General features: G+C 46.5%; 1 protein-coding gene across 1 annotated transcript in view; it reads left to right on the forward strand.

Moving 5' to 3' along the window:
- Positions 1–15,150, forward strand: part of CACNA1H (calcium voltage-gated channel subunit alpha1 H) — a 253,608-nt gene that overhangs the window by 184,780 nt on the left and 53,678 nt on the right. Inside the window, exons 10-13 of the mRNA XM_026083083.1 lie at positions 10,929–11,080; positions 11,634–11,819; positions 12,464–12,581; positions 14,287–14,442. Of these exons, the coding sequence (XP_025938868.1) occupies positions 10,929–11,080; positions 11,634–11,819; positions 12,464–12,581; positions 14,287–14,442 (612 nt within the window). The remainder of the gene's footprint in view (positions 1–10,928; positions 11,081–11,633; positions 11,820–12,463; positions 12,582–14,286; positions 14,443–15,150) is intronic.

A 15,150-nucleotide genomic window follows, 5' to 3' on the forward strand; every position in this document is an offset into this window, starting at 1 on the left:
ATGCAAGATATATTCAGTCTGAATATTAAAGAAAAAAACTGCAAAAAATAAATAAGTATCCATGATGCATTATTTTCTTTTAAAAATGTATACTCTGTGATTAGCCAGCAAAGCTGATTCTGGGGGTCAGACTGATTTTTCACCAGTTGATGTTGACTTCAGTACAGAGAGTGGTTAAGACCAAAAAAACTTGGCAAGGGGCAAGACTGACTCCTTGAGTGACTATAATTTTTTTATGGATATGGATGAGCAAACTAGATTGGATGAGAGTCAACGCAGGCCTTGCAAAGAGATGTCACGCCTCACAGATCTGCTGGTTCTTTGAAGGAGTCACCCGGCATATGGATGGGAATGATTCAGTCCATATAATTCCCTTGACTTTCCGCCAGGCACTCTTAGAGGAACTAAGCTGATGTGGGGTGGGATGAAAGTTTGCTCATAGGGAGAAGCCGGCTCATATTTAACAGCTGCTCAAGAGAGAAGAGGGAAGGGTCAAAGAGCAGGTCCGCTTCTGAACCGGCAAGTGGTTGCCTGACTCGCTGTGGTCCACGTGTCGCGTGGCTGCTCGCAAATGAAGTGCCAGCCGTGGCATTGCTGCGTGCGAAGGGCTGATCTGCAGCTCGCTGAGCACCAAGCTCACTCTGAACAGGCAGTTCCTCGCTTGTGCCTAGCATGGTAGGAACGGTTCAGCCTTTGCTCCCCTCACAAGCACAAGCATCTTTACGGTTTTCTCCTTTTTTTCTGTGAAACTAATCTCAGTGTATTAGTACCAACAGAGGTGACCAGTTCATGGAGTACACACTCAAGCATCTGCCCCCAGAGGAGCTGTTGCAGTGCTCTTGGTGTATTGCTGCAGGCACTCAGCCTTGGTTATTATCTGGAGATGTCATTCCTTCCTCCTGAGACTTCTTGTTTAATAACCAAACCTTTTGGCCTTGTTTTGGGGGTTATTCTTATTTTTATTTTAAGGCTTATTTTTTCAGCCATCTGTCAGACCATGTGAGCTTCCATCAAGATATAATCTGGCTGATTGGTCTCGTTTTCAAGAACAGAAGCTTTAGTTTTGCTACTGATGATAGCGTTTCAGATTACTTGCCCAGATCTGTTCTTCCTGAGGGTGGAGAAGACAGCAATTGATCTAATCCAGCTTGGCATTTATGCCACTTGAAATGAGATTGCATTTTGCTGAATGAAACTGAGAAATGGGAAGGTAATGCTGCAAAGCACAGATATGTTGTACCATGTGGGACCTCCTGCCTGGGAAGCTTCCCAAGGAAGCTGCAGAGAGGAGCTGATTATCCCAGAAAACAAACTCACTGGTTCATAGCTCTGGTTGCAAGAGATGGAAATGTGGCAGCCGATGTTTCTTCTATAGAAAAGACCCCAAGTCAAAAGTCAGCACCATATGAACTTGAAGGGTTCACACAAAAACCCCAGAGAGTATGAGAGTCTGGTATGTCATCATTGCTGGATATCATTGACTCTAATGGCATTTTTTTGAATGTCAGGATACATTGTGCTTATACAGTTCTTTGTGATGCATTTGTCCAGCAATGTCCTATTTGCAGGTCCATAAAGGAGCAGCACATTTTGCATTTGCCTGGCCACAATGTTCATATCCAGTTGGGTCAGTAATTGTTAGCAGTGACTTTCATGCCACTGAGCAGAGAAGTAAAAGCAATTCCACAGAGCATTAGGAGATCAAGTAGGTCAATTGAAAGTAAGAAAAATTACCATCAGCTATCTTCAATTAAGCTGTTATTGCTCCACATGAAGGATCCCATTTAGAGGAAGGCATAAAACCTGAGAGTCGAGATGACTGAGAGACTAAGTTCCCATTTTTAATTCCAAAGCCAGAGCGAGAACATTCATCAGTAGGCACAAGGAGGGGAATTCTCTCTCTCCTCCACTTTCTAGCCTACTTTGAATTAGGGTCTCTTGGGGAATCTTTCAAAAAACTTTTTTTTTTCCTCAGAAAGCACAAACTCATTGAAGATTTTTGTAGAGCTTTTTGTAGAGACATTAGTGGCAACTAGACCCTCCCTGTGGCAGGCTCTTGGCTCCAAGAGGATGTAGGGCCTGGCTATAGAAAGCAGAGCAGACGGCTCCTCAGAATAGCAAGTGTCATAGTGGCAGGGCAGTCATCTAGGAGCTGGGGCAGCCTGGTTCAAGTCCCTGTTTCCTCTCCAAGAAATAACTTTCCCATGCACACAAGTGCAGTTGAAAGTGCCACCTGAGTCATTTTTCCTAGTAAGAGATGTTATTTTGCATCAGTCTTTGAAGGCAAGACAATTTCTGTGCTTTATGCCTTAGTCTAGATTGACTAAACTGGTTTGAAATTGAATTTAAGACAGTAGGAATCCTATGCTGTAGTCAATAAGCTGCTTCAAAATAGTTTACAAGGGAAATATTTCCAAGTGCAGAAATTCAAAGGCCCACTTGCATTATTCTTTGTAATTTTTTAACGATTCAAATTAAGGTTGAAGAATGGAGAGGAGGAAAGGAGCCAAGTCTTAAATTGCTTTGGGCATTTTTTCCATATAAGTATCAGAATTATCAAGTTTGGTCTTTGACAAGCAAAAAAGGGGGAAAAAATAAAGGTCAAAATGTAGTCTTTACATTTGCTGGCTGTCTTCGGAGGTGTCACTTATGTTCCCTGACAGCTCTCTGCATCAGCTGCGAGCTTCTGACTGTTCAAGCTCCCTCAGAGAGGGCCTTTTCCAAAATGTTTAATAGACACTAGAATTAAATAACTGTAAATAAAAGCGAGCATACAGCTTGCAGGGTTTAAGACAACCTTGTCCCTTCTGCATATAACTGCTGCAGGACTGAGCCTGTACAGGTGAGATGCCGCAGTTTGCCTCCTCCTCCCGTCTTTGCGCCGTGGGGTATGTTTGGTACTGCATTTTAGCCACACCACACGCTTACAAATGACTACTAGTGTGTGAAGCATGTTCGACGTCCTGGCCCAGCCAGCGCTGCCTTTTACCAGAGCCTGAAGACACTCTCAAAGCACCTGGGCCTAAACACCCTTGCTCTCATTCAGGTGTGAAGTTCGCTGCTGGCCTGCGGTGTCTGGAGCTTCTCTTTTCCATGATTTCAGGTAGCACTCGGCCTCCGCGCAGGCCACTCAGCTTGTCCCGGTTGCATGCCAGGCTGGGGAGCTCCTCTAGCTGCCTCCTTTTGGCATCGTTTCTGCATCCCGCAGTGTAAATCTGCAGGGACAAGGTGTCCCATGCCAAAAAGTGACGTTTTTCAAGTATCAGCCTGGGCCTTTCCAGTATTATTCTTGTTCCAGTCATGTAGAGCCTGTAATGCTCGGGGGAGGCAGGAGAGCGCCCCTTTGCCCAGGTGATAAATGCCTGCTGTGCTGGAGGGAAAAGACCAGCCCCCAAAAAGAGGCACGGAAAGCCTCCGAGCTCATCCTGAATGGCTGATTACGTTGTCCTGGACGGGATAATGAGAAGGAGCCTCGTCGGCGCTCAGAGTGACAGGTTCTCCTTTGTGCTCCATTAACCACTTGAGCAACTTCAGACTGGGCCCGTCCCAGGCCACGGCCGGTTGCTGGGCTGACTTTGGAGGGACCTGTGCTTGCGCCCAGGAGAGAGGTCGAACCAGGCGGCGTCTGCATGTCATTCGGCCAAAACTGGTCACGCTGTTCTGGATTTATGGCACACGTGGGATCAGTTAGCTGCAATAAGGGCTGAAGCCTCATCCTCTATAGCGAAATGCCTGTGCTGTGACAGTTTATTGCTCCTGGCCCATGAACAGCCTACCCGAGGAGACAAGGGCTCCTCTTTGGTTGGATTTGCTGTGGGGAAAGGATGAGGGCCAGAAGTTGGTGTTTGACACAAGTTTTCAAGGGAGCGAGAGTGCCAGAAACGCAGCTGAGGGTCTCAAATATCTGTAAAGCTTGAACTCGTGGGAGTGCAAGGATTTGGGGGTAACTCTGGATGCAGGTGAGCTGTTGTGCATTGGGAGGAGGGAACCGCCTGGTGCCAGGAGGGCTCAGACAAAGCCACCACCTCCAAGGACAGGTATGAAAAGAAAAGGGCTGTGGGTTAGAGATCCCTGCGCTTACGCGATGGGTTAAAGCCAGCCTCCAGCAGTCCCAGAGATGTTTTACCCAACTCCTCATCCTGTATTTGGAAGGCGCCCAGGCATCCAGGGTCGTAGACTGATGCTTGCTGCCTAGTATAGTAAGAGTTTGGTTGTAATATTAATATTATACAAACATATCCACCACATGTTCTAGTTTTCTAAAGGAAGTTAAAGGAATATTTTGTAATGTTGAGCTCTCTTCAGCAGTTTCATTGATTTGCTCCCCTCCTGTGGTGCCAGTGCTTCAAACCCGTTTAAGCTATTTTCCACAAATTTTGAACAATATTTCTTATTAAAAAATTCTAGTCCCTCCCAAACCATCGCTTTAATCTGTCCCAGAAAACTGGCTTCATCTTGCGATTGCTTTCACAGTGGCACATAAACCCGAAAAATGTAATATGGAGCCCAGTAATCCGTCAGTTAAACAGATTAGTTATGTAGCAGGCAGTGTGGCGCAGCGAGTAAAGCAAGCAGGCTTTAATCCCCCCGCTTAGAGCAAAAGGGAGCTCAAGGATAGCGCCGGGGCCTGCAGACGATGTGCACTGGGGATGCACGGTGGTTCCTTCCGCGTCGCAGGTCTCCTGGCAGCGACGGGCCCCGGAGGGTCGCTGCTCACCGTGTCCCGGTGCTCCTCCCGGCTCAGGGAGCAGCGAGTGAAACGGTGAACCGTGAGGCTGAGCCGCGGAGAGGCTCCGTCCTCCCCTCAGCTGTGGGAGGAGGAGGTGCGTCACGGTTGCTATCGGTTTGCATAATTTTCATGAGGTTCTCTCCTTTTTGCAGCTGGTGACACTGTGACCGAGGCTGCAGGTGTCCGGGTGTCACCTGTGTATGCGTGTGCTGTGCAGAGACGGCACTTAGAAAAGCCGTCAGTGCGGCTGCATGAACGCCTCTTAGATCAGTACTGTGGTCTGGCCATGCCGCTAGGAAAGTGGAAATCCTTGAGCTCCCGTCCTCGCTCTGACCATGGTTCATCGAGTGAATTGGATCTTAAACTCCCCCAAATTAGGTTTCTTTTTGATAGAGTAAAGCAGGATCTTTCTACCCCATTACCATAGATCAGAGACAGAGCTGACACCGCTGCCCGGCCCCTGGGGGAGGGGGCTCGTATTCAGAAGGAGACTATGCACATATGCCCTACGGGGAAGAGTCCTTGCAGCTAGACCTGTTCTTTCCGGGTGTTTTTCTGTGTTTGGTTGTTATTGCATCTTTGCTAGGAAGTATCAGGCACCGCTGGGCAGTCCCTCCTGTAGACTCAGTGCACAGCTTGCAAATGCCTTTGCAACCTATGGACATACTTAAAAAGAAAGCTGCGTAATGCTGGGTGGATTGTCCAGTGTTGCACTAATTGCCATGGTTTGAGTTTGTTAATCCAAACAGTTGCGGGTCTTGGAATTTCCTTCCCTCCTTCACCTCATTGTAATTAGCTTGCATGCCTTCTGCCCTGCTCCCTGCCTCTCACATCCTCTTTTTTTAGTTCTGTGGAATGAGGATGATGCTAGAGGCTGTAGACAGGAGAAATGCGTTGCAAGGAAATAGATGGCAATTGGAAGATGACAACCCCTCAAAAATGGGGTGAAGAGAGAAAATAAGGATTGCCCGGAAGCAAAGCGCAAATTGACAATTCGTTATGTCTCCTCTTCCTGGTCAGAGTCCCTGCAGACTGAGCTTAAAATATAAAGCAGAAAAGCCAACATAAACAAGTGCTCAAAATCCCATTGACAGCTTTAGGCCTAGGACTAGCGTAAAAACAACACAAGTGCAAAGGATGTTTATGAGACTAAATGTTCTGAATTTGTTTACCACTCCTCTGCAACTCTGCCCGCTTCAGCTCTCCCTGTTCAGGAGGAGTCGAACGGCTGCTTTGGGCTCGGGGGGAGTTTCGAAGCCAAGCGCATCTTTTACTCTGGGAACTTCCTTCCCTTCCAGGTCCTTCCCACTCATTCAGCGGGAGGCACCAGGTGTCTAACAGCCTTTTGCCACTGTGATGAAGGCATGTGTCAGAGCACAAAGGTGCCCCAGCCAAGGCCGGGTGCCGTCCTGCTGGCGACTGAACATAAGCTACGTAAAACGGGTCTTTGTGGATGCAGCAATCGGGAGAGACAAGGTGGAAAACAGGCAAGAGCAGAAAGAGGAGCACAAAGAGATAAAGTGACTTCCATGAAGAAATCTAGTAATTCGGTTGCACAAAGAGAAGCTAAGGCTGCAAAGTCCTACTCCCATTCTCCATCCTCTGCTTGTAGGGGCTGTCAATAATGTGACCATTATGGGTTTCTTCTTTATTGAATCTCTCTGTGCTTTCTAATTCCAGGAAGGCTCTGGGGTTGTGCTAGCTCTGTCTTGCTGAAACCAGAAGTGTCAGATTCTCAGAGACTAGTCTTCCAAGGTTTTCAGACCCAAACTATTTAGAAAAGGATTTTTTGTCTGTTTATTTGAACTCAGAATGAACCGCTGAACATTTGAGGTTTGTCCCTAATAAAAACACGGTTTTGAATCACTGAAATATTCTGCAGCATAAATATGGCCTTCAAAGTGAGCAGAGGTGGTTGTGCTTTCCTGGGACATGTTTTGCCTGGAGTCAAGGCTAACTGTTACTTTGAGCTCATGTTCAAGGATGCTGAAATCTTGCAAATTGATCCCATACAGTTTCTGCCTTTTTCTTGAATGGTGGGAAACTTGCCATCTCTCCTGCAACCAAAGTAGGAGGATTCATTTGAATCTCAAATCTATAAAATTTGTATCCAGATCTGAACCCTTTTCCAAATGCTGCCTGGGACCTTGGTTGGTGGAACAGTTAAACCCTTCTCTGTGGTCCTTCTTGCTGACTGTCTCCTGGGATGGCAGTTCCCATTCCAGCCTCCATGTGTGGCACTGTGGACCCTTATGCCCGAGTGGCAGTGTTGCCCACCATCCCTTGCACTGCATCTGGTGTAGGGGTTCCTGGGCGTTTCATGGCCTCCTGCAATGCCACTTGCTTGCCATTTGGCCGTGCTCTGTTTGGCCTCTTCTGTCTCGTAAACCTGGACCAATGTCAAGGTCAAACATCACAGCAGCAGCAGATGTGGAGATATCCAAAGCTGTTGCTCTCTCACCGTGCTTTGCAAAAGGAACTTTTCACCGATACACACAGTTTGAAGCCCTAAGGGGGAAAAATGGTTTCCTTGTCTGAGTTCTTAAGGTTTACAAAAAAATTTTCCCTCTGTCATTTGTCAAAAGTGAAAAAGTACCACTTTGGAAATACTCTGCATCGTTTTGATGCCAACCTTTGGTTTGTTAACTTTTCTTTGCTAGAAAGGAAGTTGCATTTCTCAACACAACCTCATCTCAAGTGAAAAACCTGAAATTTCCTTTTCTGAGAAGGTCAAAACAAGACATCACAGTAATTTTAAAGCTTTGTTGCAACTTCATTTTCTTCCAGCCAGCAAGTCTGATGAAAATAATCCTTGCCATGAAAAGTTTTGTTTTCAGCAAATCAACATTTTGTTTTTCCCAGAGATAAGGGCTCCTGGAAAAATTCCTGCTCTGGAGTTGGCTTGAATTTGAACAAAACAACAGTGTCTCCTAGTGGCTGATTCCAGAGGGATGGTCAAATCCATCTTGGCTTTCCAATGTCTTTTCCTTGACCCTCCTCTTAGATCTTTGCTCATCCCGGAGTGCGAGAAGTGAGAAATGAATTGTGCTCTGAGCAACGAACCATTTCATAAGCCATAAAAATATCTATGGCAGGCTGTTTTCTAGGCTCCAGTTGGTGTTGAAAGAAGGTAATTACATTTGAAGGCAGTATCACTGGAGGCTTGCCTCATCTGCTGTTTGGCTTCCACTCTAATAACACAAGAGCTCACATCAGCAGCTTAGCCAGCATGCAGGGCTATCCATCCTTGTCTTTGCCTGGTGGGTCCTGCCTCCGCGTCACTGCAGGATTACAGTCTGAACATCTCTCATTACAGCAGTCCTTGTCACCAAATTAGTTCTGCCTCACACCAAATATGGGCAATAAAGGATAACGAAGATCTCGTCTGAAGCACGATTGGCTTTGCAGTGTCAGCTAGCTGTCCCTCAGCCTTGCTACCTTGCTCTATCTGCTGGATCAGCTTCTCATTACAGCTGTTGGTGATCTCATCAGTGCCGTCTCCTTGTCCTCTCTTTTCCCTCTTCCTCATGCCCTCTCTCCTGAGAGGTCGCTGCAGCTTTTTTCCTGCACTCTGATCTCGTACATGAAGCAAAACTCATGACCCTGGAGAGCAAGCAATGAGGACCCCAAATTGTTGAAGGAAATTGGCAAATCAATTCAAGCAACAATATTAGCAGATTAACTGGTTGCAATCCCAAGTGTTGAACAGGCCACAAAAAATCACTGTGTTGGCTTAGAAAATATGGGATTTTAAAGAACAACTTACAAATTCTTCTCACTTGCCTGAAGGTGTTTTTAAGCTTGTCAAGCTCAGGCTTTCTAGGCTGGACACTAACTTTTTTGGTAATGATTCCCAGGTTTGTCTTGTCAAATTCACATGACTCCAGGTTTAGGGATTTTGAAAAGATCACCAGCTATCCTCCTTCTCGTGATAAGTTTGTGACTCTTGGCAACACATCTGGCAACAGCAAGGAGAATGTGGAGACTTCCATATTGACTTCAGCAAATGAGACATCGGATGTGTTGCAGGCTACAAGGTGCTGTAGGTAGCAAGGGGCATGTTCCCTATGTTTCCCAGCAGATGTAGTGCTGCACAACTGTCCCTTCAAAGCTGCCCGAGCTGCAGCTTCGTTGCTGGTGGTTATGTCACTAATTCCCCAGCCCCAGCACACTCACAAGTCCTGCAGCCATCCTTGGCCTGCAGCGAGCACCCTGTCCCAAGGAGGCCTCAGTCTGCTGCTGGGAGGGAGGCAGGAATTTAGCAAGTTGTTTTGCTTCTTGTCAAGAATGCTCTTGCATAACCCCGACCGAGGAGAGAGACTGCGAGCGTGCCAGCCACACGCTGCTCTTGACAAACAGCTCGAGTTCACTGAGAGCACGGTGCCCCGTCCCTCCTGCTGCTTACAGCGGGACAGGGCCTGGGGAGCCAGGGGGGCTAGTTCAGGCACAGTCTCCACTGGAGAGCTGGTTAGATGCCATTCTCAAGCAGCCCTCTTCTTCAACTGTGTTTTTCTTGCAAAGAAAAGACCTCTCTGTGATGTTTTGGTGTCGTCAGAGGAGGGAATAAGGGACGAGTGCTGGTTCATGTTGGGGAGGGAATTGCCTTGCACACGGCAAGGAAAGCATGCGGAGGGTGGCCCGAGAGCCGTGCTGGTCCCATGCACCGTGCAGCCACCTGGGCCGCCCCTTGGCAGAGCCTGGAGAACCAAAGATGGCACAGTCTTTCCCCTGGTGTCCATTAGTAATTAGCATATATGGATTATAATCATGAGGACTCAGGCTCTTAGTGCTCTCTCTCCTGAATAAATGATTGAGCAGAAGACAGTCTGTTGCATAAAGTAATTTAGCCTATGAATGATGGCTTATTAGCAGCCCACAGACTGTCACTACCGATAGTAGGGGATATTCGGGCTCTTCCGGGATCTGAGTTAACTCTTTCCGCCTCTCCCCCGATTGCCAAGCATTCATTTTGCAGAGCGCAGAGTTAAACATGCCTGTGCCACGGTATCGCAATGGTCTTCTCTCTGCGGAGCCTCAGATAATACAACAACATCCCCAAGAAGCTGCCAACTATTAACATAGTGTCTAATGACAGATGGGGAATAAAGGAAGCTATTATCAGTCAGGAGATGAGTCAGATATGAAAATAACACATTTTTCTAGACGATATTATTTCATTGAGGAAATAAAAAGACTCATTTTCTTTTGCAAAGGAATGGGTCTTGAGCGATAGAAAAGCGCATTGCAGAGCCTGGTGTTCTTTGAGGGAATAGCTCCAGTAAGTGAACAAACCCAGGACCACCTTTTTGTCACTGTCGCACCATGTTCTGGCCATGAACCATCCAGCCAGGGTGCTGGACAGACGCTCCTGCGCTTCACAGGAAAGCAACATCTAAGGCTATACCTGAAAAGCCAGATTATAGCCCAAGTCTTGGGTAATTTTTTTGGTACCAGTGGTGGAGGAGGGGAATGGAAAGATCAGTTTTTGTATTTCAGCTGCATGCAAACCTGCAGACTCCGAGAAAACCACTCTGACCACAGAGGGAATCTTGACCTGGGGATGAGCCCAGGGCCATACCGTTGACATTTTAACAAGATCTTGGGCTTTTGGGGAGGATTTCCAAAGGCCTTCAGGGGGATAAAACTATTGATCCCACTGACTTTCGCTGGTATTAGCTTTCCCAGTTCTCTTAGAATATGCCTGCAGGAAAAGGGCTTTGTTTGTATGTGAATACAGCAACGCTGTATTGACAAAGTGCTCCTACTTTGGATCTAGCAGTACCCAGAGAGCTCTGCTTAGCTTAGTGTGGTAAAAACGGTGTTCCTGACCAATGCAAGTCTTAATATGAGCCTTACAAGCCATACTATCCATTCACCTGGATAGTTGTTTCTTACAAAAGTGCACAAGCGCTCCCCTTTATGTTAACTTTAGTGTGTTGGTCCAGTTGGGCACCGTGTTCTGCAGCTGCTCCGGAAATGGGCTGAGATTCCATGTTTCCAGTAAAATTCACAGGGACTGTCTGCAAGGCTCTTGCTTGTCTGCTGTTCCCTTTAGACTTTTATCTCTTCTTTGGGAGGAATACAGGAAGATGCAACATTTGTGCATCATTAGCACAAATCCCAGAGGGGGAGGATTATACCAGTACTTGGCCATTTCCTCTGTGCATCTGTTTGACTATTTTGCTTTTTTGTCTTGTAGCCAGACGAGTTGACCAATGCCTTGGAGATCAGTAACATCGTCTTCACCAGCATGTTTGCCCTGGAGATGCTCCTGAAACTCCTTGCCTTTGGCCTCTTTGGCTACATCAAGAACCCGTACAACATCTTCGATGGGATTATTGTTGTCATCAGGTCCCTGCCAGCTCTTTCGCCATTGTGGCTTTTCTGCTGAGGGCTTAGACCATTTGGGGAGTGGAACAAGGGACTAAGAATGACATGGCATGTGTTAATGCAGTGCTCACTGGGTATGATGGGCTATAATTACGCTGGCCTTTTAGATTCCTGTCGTTAGAAGGGCCATCCAAAGTAAATGGACCCGACAGATGGAGAAAAGGTTTATTTATGCCGCACATCTGGCACTGTGGTGAATTTTCCACTGAAGTGCAGAATGGCTGGTCCTGGGAAAGGAGTACTGTGAGTGTCCGTATCCCAGCAGCCTGCCCTCCCACCCCTAAAGTAACACATAACCCAGAGCAGAATAGGGCAAGCAGGAGGATGAAAGAGGGCACTGTTCTGGCGTCCTCTTTGAAGGGAACACTGTATCCCAGACAAAACTGGGGATGGCACAGCATGTGTGGGAGAAGCTTGCACAGCTTGTGAAGTTTGTAAGAAACCAGCCTGCTCAGGGTTTTCACGGTACAGTACTGCTGTTGTATAGTCTCTTCCCCTTGTTGTGTTCCTGCAGCGTCTGGGAGATCATCGGCCAGTCGGATGGAGGCCTCTCTGTGCTACGAACTTTTCGGCTGCTCAGGGTGCTGAAACTGGTGCGTTTCATGCCCGCCCTCCGTCGCCAGCTGGTGGTCCTGATGAAGACAATGGACAACGTAGCCACTTTCTGCATGTTGCTCATGCTCTTCATCTTTATCTTCAGGTACCAGAGACTGTAGCTTTTCTCCTTCGATTAATCGTTCAGCTCGCTTAAGTAATATGTAGATTAGAATAACAATGGAGCACATTTGCGAGGCTGCCTACATGACAGAAGTGCTCACAATAGACTGACAGGCAGACTCCAACAGACGATTTACCTCTTTGCAGTCTCAGTTTTTCGTGCAATTCTGTAATTTTACAGAGGAACACAAACAGGCAACAACAGTCAAACAATTGCTGTGGCTTTCCTGGGAGGCTCGTTTAGCTGTCTCAGGAAGCTGTCAGTAACTGGATTCTACCAGCTTCATATTTGAGAGGGAGGTCATACAGACTCCAGAGCTTTTGTCTGTTTGACCCTATGATGCTCCTCAAGATCCTGTTCCTGGAAACCAGATTGATCAAGCAGCTGACAGTGTGATTTATCATTTTCTAGACGAATGAGATTCCTGAATTAACTTTGATGTAGATAATTATAATGAAGCCTGGCATAGAATTACCAAATGGCAAGAGCCCATCTTTCTGGGAGATACCACCGGCATACCAAGCACACTGAAAAGAATGTGCCCCAAAAAAGCACTGTAATGATTTTTACAACCATGTTTCACACAATAACATATTTCTTCTGTCTCCCTTTCTTTCCCGCTCTAGCATTCTCGGCATGCATCTGTTTGGATGCAAGTTCAGCCTGAAAACTGATACGGGAGACACAGTTCCAGATAGAAAGAATTTTGATTCCTTGCTTTGGGCCATTGTGACAGTCTTTCAGGTAAGCTCTGGGTCCTCCCAGGAGTTTTAATATAAACCAGGTAGACAAATTATTTTGCTTTTCAAAAAAAAAGTATTCCATTAAGTATCCAACTTGGGCTGAAATAGCACTGCAGAGTTTTTAGGACAAAGTAATTGTCTTTGTGATTTTCCAGTTGAGTTAGCTGGTCTCTACAAGCCCTGATGGAGAAGCAATCTACCCAAAAGCATCACGGTGCCTATTTGTTGTTAGCAAAAGTAAAGTATGAGAAGGCCTGGAAATCCAGCTTTGTTTTCCTTACATCAAGACCTACAGCGCATTATGTATCTACTGTCCGTTCTGCTCTCTCTCCTGAGTTACAAGCCAGCACCCTTCACTGCCCCTAAAATGCACTTTCCAGACAGTTTCATTTAACTGGGGGTGGCAAATACTGTCACAAATCAGAGCTGGAGTGACTGGCTCTGCATGCTGGGAAATTCTTTGTGTAAAAACTGTTTTTCCTCTGCAGACAAGATCTGTTATATCCTTGCAATTACTGGCATGTTCCACAATGGATTAATAAGCTGTATTTTCAGGACATTCTCAATATAAAGATTAGTCTTTTCTGTTTAACAGTTCATTCCTTACAGCCCAAGTCCAGCAAGTGTAGCACAGCGTAGACAATGTTGAGCTAGGTTTCTAAATGCAGAGTAGGTGTTCACCATGGTAGCATCCAAGGTGCAAACTAGTCCAGGATCTTCACTGTGAAGATTATGACCTCTTGCAAAGTTTTCCGTCATACAAAGAGAGATTTAATTTTCAGCAAGGAGAAATCAGCATAAGTCTCACAGGTTCCTATTTTTCCCTTTATGCTGTGTAAAATTAGTACAGAAGTCTGCATTTAACAGTCCTATGGGCAAATAGAGTTGGCACAGTGCACAAGGGCTTGGCCCTACATCCTGTGAAGGTTAATGAGTGACATGACTCAGTGCAGCCGACTGCATTCCTGTCCCCAAACTCACCTTGTTTTTGGGACGGGGGGGAGATTAGAGGCCATATTCATTATAAGCCTGGATTAATCTGGGGCATGAATGTGTCATCTGTTTTTCGTATGCCCTGGGTTTTTTTGAGCTCCAGGAAAGCTAGGAGAGTGAGAGTCCCTGATGAAGGTCCCTTGGAGCAAGGCTTTGCAAAGATGTGCATGTTTTTGCCCAGCTTGTCAGTGCTTTTACCCAAGAGATACCATTTTTCTTCCCTGAGTTTCTTGAACCACCCTCTGTTATTTACCATGTCAAATACCATATCCCCTACCCTTTCCCTCAGCTCCAGGTAACTTATGAAGGGCAAAAGGAAAGGGTAGCTCCAAAAGGAGACAACAGCTGTGGCCCCAGGCCTTTTATCTACTGATGTTATCAATGGAGGCAATACACCCACCAAATGATGGGACTTGTACCAGCGCAGCTTTCATGTTACCACAGCTGGTATCTGAAAAAGTCATCTCCCTGGGCAGCAGTGTGCTAGATGCTCCTGCAGAGAGTGGAGATTTGGCTGGGAGAGAGATCTCACATGCAGAGATCTAAATAAAGGAACATTTTGCTGTCTCATCTCATGAGACCTGCTAATGGTTATGCTCAGAAAAGGTCAAGAGGAGAGGCAGAAATGGCTGAGTCAGTGAGTATTTGTGTGCAGCTGCTGTCCATGAGAGGAGTGCAATAATCAGAGAGTCTTTCCCTCTGCCTCTCTGCAGATCCTCACTCAAGAGGACTGGAATGTGGTCCTCTACAATGGGATGGCTTCTACATCCTCCTGGGCAGCTCTCTATTTTGTGGCCCTGATGACCTTCGGCAATTACGTGCTCTTCAACCTTCTTGTTGCCATTCTGGTAGAAGGCTTCCAAGCAGAGGTAAGAGGTTTGAGCAGAGGGAGGGAGAAAACTGAGAACCACACATAAGCATCAGTAGGGATCAGCCCATATCAGTGCAAACTTTAGGGCATGCAGGCAACCCTGAATTTAACCTTAAGGGGTACAGATGAGCTGGGCTGGGCAGAGCATGCAGAGCTCCCATGAGTCTGTCTTTGCAAATAAGGTTCACTGGACTAGGCATGGGACTTGGGAGATCAAGACTTTGGTTGATCTGCTACAGTCTCTTGTGTGACCATGAGAAAATCATTTAGGACAGATTTGACTTGCCTAAATCCCACCTGTGTCCTGTATTTTGGGTTTCTTTATGGTGAGCCTCAGGCCTTTGAGATGCCTCACCAACAGGAGTCACAGGGACCGGGCAGGATGTGGACTGGCTGAATGCAGGCCTTTTCTTGCGACGGTCCCTTACGCGTAACGTGGGGCTAGTAGTACAGCTGTTAGAAAAGCTGTGTTTCAAGGTTGCAAACATTAAATATTGAAATACCTGGGATGATGTGGGACAAATAAATGCTAATCCTGTCTGTATCAGGTCAGTGAGCAGGGAATTTGATAAAGTGCAGGCATTTCATCTCACACGGAGAGGATTAGAGAAATTATGTTATTTCTCGGGCAACAGTGATATACAGTGTCCTGATCTGAACTGAGCAGGAACCTCAGCAGCTGTGCAGGCAATCCTGTGCCATGAGA

The sequence above is a fragment of the Apteryx rowi genome, unplaced genomic scaffold, assembly GCF_003343035.1.
Source record: "Apteryx rowi isolate R43461 unplaced genomic scaffold, aptRow1 scaffold_6, whole genome shotgun sequence".
NCBI classification, from domain to species: Eukaryota; Metazoa; Chordata; class Aves; order Apterygiformes; family Apterygidae; genus Apteryx; species Apteryx rowi.